At 34.4% G+C, this 7761-nt stretch overlaps 1 protein-coding gene across 1 annotated transcript; it reads right to left on the reverse strand.

The window, feature by feature from the left end:
- Positions 1-386: 386 nt before the first annotated feature.
- LOC125219158 (CASP-like protein 1) lies at positions 387-2433 on the reverse strand. Its single transcript, XM_048121051.2, has 3 exons — positions 2109-2433; positions 1098-1224; positions 387-828 (listed from the first exon to the last, which is right to left on the reverse strand). The coding sequence occupies exons 1-3, from the start codon at positions 2363-2365 to the stop codon at positions 604-606; spliced, it is 609 nt and encodes a 202-aa protein (XP_047977008.1). The 5' UTR covers positions 2366-2433; the 3' UTR covers positions 387-603.
- Between the last annotated feature and the right edge of the window lie 5328 nt (positions 2434-7761).

Here is a 7761-nt window from a genome sequence, read left to right on the forward strand (position 1 = left end):
TCCCTATCTCTCTTACTTTACCTAGTTTTTCTCCTCATATCTCTCACTTTACCAATTCTACATTAAAACTCGTGCCGAACAACAATAGATCTATTGTCTGTGGACGGATGGAGTATAAAATATTGTCCAACTTTGACTCGGCACGGAGTTTAAGAAATAGGAAGAAAGGTGAGTTAAAAAAAGTTATTGGAATGAATGTCCCACATTTATAGTACTAGTTTTATAATAGAATGTGAATGGAAAAAATTAGTGAAAAGTGAGGTCCATTTAATAAAAATAGGAAAAAAGCAAAGTTGACAACTTTTTACGGATGGACCAAAATGACAAAACTGGACAACATTTCACAGATGGATGGAGTAATTACATACCCTTGATCATTGTGGATGTCATTCAAGGAATCATCTTGCTATAAATATTGTAGGAATCATTTTAGTATAGAGAATATCGACCAAGGAAATCTACTTTCTTACATATGCACATGCAAGATATAAATACATATTCACAAACGACATGCAATTCCACAAACTGATTTTATACACAAACTCATGATCATCAATTCACACACACACACATGCTAGGTCCTTTTTTTTTTTGTACATTGGACTATTTCGGGATCTTCTTGGAGATAGAGTAGAGAGAAAGGAGAACGAGGAGAGCAAGCACGACCGAGGCAAAGAGCGAGACAGCAACGGAAGCTCCGACATATGTACAAAACTTGTCATAAACATTGCAAACTTTACCCCATCTCAGATGAGAATTTCCCTTCAAACCGGTGTATGCAATCGCACCTGCCGATCCAGTTGCTGCGCTTACAATTCCTAGCAGCAGCTGGATTTACACAAAAACAAAATAAATGTATGTCTCATAGACCGACTTATGATTTTAAAATAAAATCTATTGTTGGTCCACAAACTTTGTCAAACTATCATTTTTGTCCATAATGTTTGAAAATATCTTTTGATGTCCGTCAACTTCGACTTAATATCATTTGAACTATTTTTTCATTTTTTTGAATAAAAATATCCTTAACGCCATGAAGGCCAATTTAGTCTATTTCGGAGGGAGAGAGGGTGAGTATTTAAAGTAGAAAAACTTACAACATCAACAATGAGGAAATGAGATAAGAGTTGTGGGCAGAAGCCAGGTTTGAGTAGAGTATAAAATGACGAGAGTGTGGTGATGATGCTGTACAACCCCGCAACTGAGAGTGCTGCTACAAAGTATCTGCATTTTTATAATTACAAAAAAAAATTTAATTTTATACTACAGTACTACTATTAGCCAAAGACAGTAATCTCGAATTAAAGTCAAATTAAGCATAATTTATTTACTGTAGCATTGCTTGTGATGGCACAGTAATGACCAACCACCAACAACATGGGATAGTCAAAGATCATATCATATGTACATCAAAATATTATACTACTCCTTCCATCCCACTTCCATCCCACTGAAAATGACTCACTTTCCTTTTTAGTTTATTCCAATCAGGTGGACTCCACTCTTATATATTATTTTATAATATAATATGAGTATAATGATTTATGTGAATGGTGGGGTCCACATCCTTACATAGAATAGAAAAATATAAATGTGACTTTAAATTGCGGACACCCCGAATGATAACATGGGGCCTTTTTTTACTGATAGAGTGAGAAATTTTTTTTTTCCTACTAATTTTATCAGTTAATATCTATAGTGTATACATATATACATATACATATAGAAATACTAAATCACACGAATCTCAAAATCAATCAAGAAATATTTTCCAAAACTTTCTAAGAATTCCAAACAAATATAACTAACAATCTCAGGTTTCCACCCAAGAGATCGCAATGGGATAAGATAGGCCTAATAGTAATAAATAAAATAATTCTATAAATAAATTTAACTATATTTTCGTTCAGAAGGTAATATATACGCAACTCTAAATATTTTTGGAAAATGAGAAAAGTTATTGCAATATGCAACACTAATTTTACTTAGTTTGTCTTGTATGTATAATCAACTCATGTCATGCTGTGCATAAACATAAAAATATATAGCACACAATCAGTGTATTTGTGTGTGCATATGATATGTATGTATAGATAAGTATAACTGACATGAGAGCTGGTGAGTAGTTGAATTTGGCATCCCTTGAATTCACTGTTTCCTTGCTGCTAACAATCACCACAACCGCCACCACGGCTGAAGCAAACAATAGAAATCGCAGCACCACCTCAGCTACGGAGAGATAATTCACCGGTGCTGCCGGTGCTTTCACCTCCGGTGGTGGCTCACTAGGCGGCACTTCCTCCACTGGAGCCTCAACGACTGGCTCCGGCTCTGGAACTGGTGGGGTTTCTGTGGAGGAGGCCATGCTATAGTTGGTGTATTGTTTTATTTTTGTACGTGTGATTTAGATATGCAAGATGATTTAAATGATGTATATATAGAAAGGTGTAGTTATTTTGGTTAGGAAATGGGAATTCTCTACATACACGCTAAGTGAATTTGTGCTATTGTTTATTTTTTCAGGTATACATATATCTAAAGGGTACTTTACATTTATATTTATTGGTGGAGGGTTTATCGATCCCTTAATTGAAACGTTGTAAAGTTCAAAATGAAAAATAGAGAGAGATCAACAACCTACTTAATTATATTCATTACATTTACTTATCTAAGTAACTACTACTCATTTTGTCCCTCATTAATTGACACTATTTGATTTGACACGAGTTTTAGGAAATATAATAGAAAGTGAGTGGATCATACTTTTACAGTAATTTTATAATAAAATGTGAGTGAAATGAGTTAATAAGATATAAAATTCATTACTAAAATAGTAAAATTGCCAATTATTGGAAATAGATAAAAAAAAAAGTGTTGAAGTTAATGTCAATTAATAAGAGACGGATAAAGTACATTACAACTATAGTAATTTAGTGCCAATCAATTACTCACAGAATGCATGGTATTTACGTTGACAAGGTGAAACAAAAATACACTGATCTTGTACTTATAGTTACTAGTTATAAATAAATAATCCATATATTTTACTAATTGTTAGTTCAATCCAACGCTGCTGCAAACAGATGATCTTCCAACAAATTTTTGCTTTACCAATTATCATTACTTCAAAAAAAAATTAGCCGGTCGATTAAATAAATCTGCATTTTACAAAAATAAGAAAAATGATAGTACTGTTATATAATCATTGTATAAATCAACTAGAAACTGTTAGAAATGGAATACTGGTGAGAATTATCAACTCATTAATAGAGTAGTCAAGATTACCATTTTGTCGATGTGAGACTATAAGGAGTTTTATTATGCCCTCGCAATGCGTTGATCAAAATGATCATTGAAATTCTACACTTGCGACAAAGAAACATATGACAAATTTGAGCCCGCTCTAATACTATATTATAAATGATTCCTTAAAAGATTTTGTAAGAAGGATGAGGATGATTATCTTCTCATTTATAAACGAGTTAAAATCATTTATTAGACAAGAATAAGTTTCAATAAGAACAAATATAGTATTAATTACCATTCATAATACGATAATGGACTATATATTAATTACCATTCTCGTCTTTCTTGAATTGTGCTTCGATACTATTTTTATTTTATTAATATACGACATAATTATTGGCCCCGTATCATTTTCTCTTGTAATTACTAGTAATAATTGAAGTCCAAATTATAAAATCCCTTTCTACTCTATTTGTTTGATTATCACTTTTTTAATTTCCTAATATGATACTATGTGTTAGTTGTATGTGGGCCTCTCAACCAACAATATTGCTGATTTCTTCAAATACCTATATATTTTCAATGATTGGTGTTATAATTTCTTCTCCCGTGATAAATGACAATTGCGATATATTCTGCAAATGATTCATTTGGCCGCTTGAAGTTAAGGATGCTTTGCTTATTGTAGAAAGTGGAAATTTGATTGCCAACACCGTCAGATAATTTGTCCTAATTACATTTGGATTAATTAATTCAAAATGTGAAATATCAAATTTTAGTTATGAATCAATAAATTCTACTATGAAATATCAAACTGTAACTAGTATTTAATAACATAAATAATTTCTTTATTTTGAGGTAAAACATAAATAATTTCTAATTAGTATTAATTAATAACCAATGCATAAAAAAAGAAAAAAAAACAATGCATATTTGCAGGAGTCCGTACGTATACATGTTTTCGTGTTTTATACTTACAGAAATATGTTAAGATTATCTATGATTTGTTACCCACAACATGAGAAATAATTAAAAACATAAATCAATAAATATTTAATTCTACTCTATAGTACTCCAAATAGTTTTATTAATAGGTGAAATCGATATTCATGATCTTGTTTAAGCATAATTCTGCTACTAGTTTTCAAGATGAAATTATCCTAAAGTTGAATTATCCACCCTGCCTTCTAGATTGCATTTATTCCGTTTTTATATAATAATGTTCTTTCCACCTTTAGAAGGAAAAAATAGATGCTAGTTTTAGTTGGGATCAGATCCTCTATTAATTTCAAAAAAAAATATACAGCATCAACAACATATTTTTATGAAATTTAAGAGCCTTTTTCAAGAAATCAAACCAAGCATACGTAAACGCCAATCGAAATTCTCATCTATCATTATAAAGAGATTAATTTTATCTTTGTTTAAATCGGTAGTTCAAGACTCTCAGTTTTCCCAACTACAAAACAAATAGAAATAATTGTACATCTTTATACGGAAAGTAAAGATCAAATGAAACCCCCTCAACTATTAAACACGTCACAACAAAATTAAATACCCCATTAATTTCTAGTTGGTAGCTGAAAAGTCCCCATTAGTTCATCTTAAATCAACCACCCTTAAGGGCCTGTTATGTTTTATTCATATGGAATGCTTATAAATAAAACTTCACATGTTTTGCTATTGTAGGGCCCACAAAATTGCATCCAAACTGCTTTGTGTAGATTTCAATATATGATACTAAATCCGTACGCCACTAGAAGTCCCATTTGTGATTGACACGAATTTTAAGAATTAAAAAGAACAGTGGGTAAGATAGATAGTGAATAAACTGTTTTGTTCAGATTTTAATATATGATACTAAATCCGTACGCTACTAGAAGTCCCATTTGTGATTGATACGAATTTAAAGAATTAAAAAGAACAGTGGGTAAGATAGATAGTGAATGTGAGACTCATTTTTATATATTAGTCTTAAAATAGAATGTTAGTGGAATGAGTTAGTGGAAAGTAAGGTGTACTCCTACTTAACATTTTATAGTAAAAGTGTATCAGGACTCCTAGTAGAAAATAGACTAAAATGGTAAACCGAGACTCCCAATACCAGACGGAGGGAGTACTTGGTTGTATAGGCTCGCCGATTTTTTTTTATATAATAGTAAAATACAATTCGCAACAAGTGGACGAAAAAGCCTACAACAAATCTCCAAAATTCCACAAAGTCACGTCGACTTAAAATATGCGGCAAATTTGAGTGCACGAATTGTGCCACCACTTCTTGAGATCTCACCTCTGACGACAGCTTAGAGTGTCCACAGTAGAGCCGCGGCGGCGGCGGCAGCCGTGTGGTGCGGCGGTGCATTTCCGGTGGTTTTTTTATTCTTTAATTTATATCTATAAAATACCTATTACCAATTTATTTTTTCATTCCGATCCAATCTTAAATCTCAAAGTTTTCTCAAATCCATTCTCCAAAAATGAATTCCGACGATAAGTATCAACATGCATAGGATGAGGCCTATGACGTGTTGGTTGAAGAGGTTGCGCACGAAGTACAGGAGGAGGAGGAGCGCTCCGCGTCGGCGGCGGTCCCTCGTCCGATCCAGCATCGGCGGACAATCCCCCGCAAGCATATCGAGGTTAACCAACGCCTGATGGATGACTACTTTGACAAAAACTCGCGTTTTCCGCCATACCTTTTCCGTCGGCATTCCAAAATGTCTCGACGACTCTTCCTACATATTAAGTTTCGTGCATATTTTTGTCATGTCAAAAATTCTTACATTTAACGTTAATACATTACGAAACAGTCTAAATAATAAATTGAAAAATAGTTAATATAATACTCTCTCTGTCCCACCGAAGCAAATTATATAGTATCTACTTTGTTTACTTTCTAAAAGTAATTATAAAAAGTTCAATCTAGATTTTATATTTTAATTAGACTAACTATGTTTGAAGTCATTTGAAAAAGTCAAGCAACCTCCTTAATTATATCAATCAAGCCCATTATTCAATAAGGCCCCAACAACAACATTTTCCATATAACCTACCGCCTACCGGATATCTCCTGTGTCATCTCTCTTCTCATCTTTGTGCGGTTATGCCTACAAAATTTCACACTATTCTCCGGACCATCGGCCTTCTCATTGTTGCTCTTCGTCACACTTTTCTTGCTCAATAACTAAGCTGCTGGCGCGATAGCACCTCACCCCCGTCAGTGGTCACAATGGCCTTCACAAACCGCTCTCTATTGACTCCACTTCTCTTAGCCCCTGCGCCGCCGTTGCTGCACCAACGCCATTCGCCAATCGATGAAGAAGCGGTCCTTGGCGAGGTTTCCGGCTCCGAGTTGAAAGGAGATGATGTCTCCAACGTCGAGCTACTTCTCCTTGACGAAGCGGGACCAGCCTTTCCTCATGATGTAGCTCTGGCTGCTGTTCAACAGCTTCATTCTCACTTAAATTGCCATTAATCTTTTTCTTTATCTACTTGCTCTTCCTTATTGGAAATGAAGTATTCATCTGTTTATATGAAGCCAAAGCATAAGGCTTTCCATTTCTTTTATAACATCATTAGCTTAATGAATATAATAATGTATGGAAACCTCTTCTTGTCCCACATCGACAAATTAGTGATCCTAACTCTTCTATAAATGAGTGGATAACCTTCACCTCTTAAAAGGCCTTTTAAGGGGGTGACTGGCTCATTTCTAAAATGATATTAGAGCAGGATCCTTACGATCCTGTCTCTCCTACTTCATTTTCACTTGTTTTTATTTTAGTTTGATTCTTAATCCTGTTCCATTTGGTGATGCTTCTCCTTTCTCACAACTGTCACTCGTAGTAAAACTAACTACTGGGAATTTCCTCATGTGGCAACAACAAGTAGATGTTGTTGTATATGGCTACGGCCTTGAAGGTTTTCTCACCGACTGATCCACCTCAGATGATTGCAGATCCAGAAGAAGGATCATTGGTGATGAATCCAGCATATATGGCATGGCAAACACAAGATAGAAGAGTTGCAGGATGGGTGCTCTCATCTATGTCTGAAGGAACCCTCACTCTTGTGGTGGGACTTAGATCTGCAAGGGACATATGGTGTGCTCTTGAAACAAATTTTGCCAGCCGCTTAACTGCTAAAGTGATGCAGTACATACAACAATTGCACAGATTGAAGAAGGATTCACTCAAAATGAGTGAGTATCTCATCAAGATGAGAACTTATTTTGATCTTCTTGCTTCAGTTGGGATATCAGATGGAGAACAAGTTTTGCATGTTTTAGGAGGTCTGAGTCAAGCATATGACCCAACTGTCTCTGCTATCACATCAAGGTCAGATCCATGGAGCTTAGGTGATGTGAGATCTTTCCTCATGAGCTTTGAAGCAAGGATGGAAACAACTAGAGGAAATGCTACAAATATTGAAGGGTCACAACCTACACTCAATCTGGTATAATAAGCTGGACAGAAAAGAAAAGAAATATTCCACCTCCTTACTATAACAAATTTG

Source organism: Salvia hispanica, chromosome 2 (assembly GCF_029641045.1).
Source record: "Salvia hispanica isolate PSC_SH4W2 chromosome 2, Shi_PSC_v1, whole genome shotgun sequence".
Classification (NCBI taxonomy): domain Eukaryota; kingdom Viridiplantae; phylum Streptophyta; class Magnoliopsida; order Lamiales; family Lamiaceae; genus Salvia; species Salvia hispanica.

Excerpts from the sequence above, each read along its gene's own strand:
- LOC125219158 (XM_048121051.2), bottom strand. The coding sequence starts at position 2,365 with ATGGCCTCCTCCACAGAAACCCCACCAGTTCCAGAGCCGGAGCCAGTC. Across the intron at positions 1,225-2,108 it reads AACTACTCACCAGCTCTCAT|ATACTTTGTAGCAGCACTCT; the intron begins GTCAGTTATACT and ends ATAAAAATGCAG. Across the intron at positions 829-1,097 it reads ATTTCCTCATTGTTGATGTT|CTGCTGCTAGGAATTGTAAG; the intron begins GTAAGTTTTTCT and ends GTGTAAATCCAG.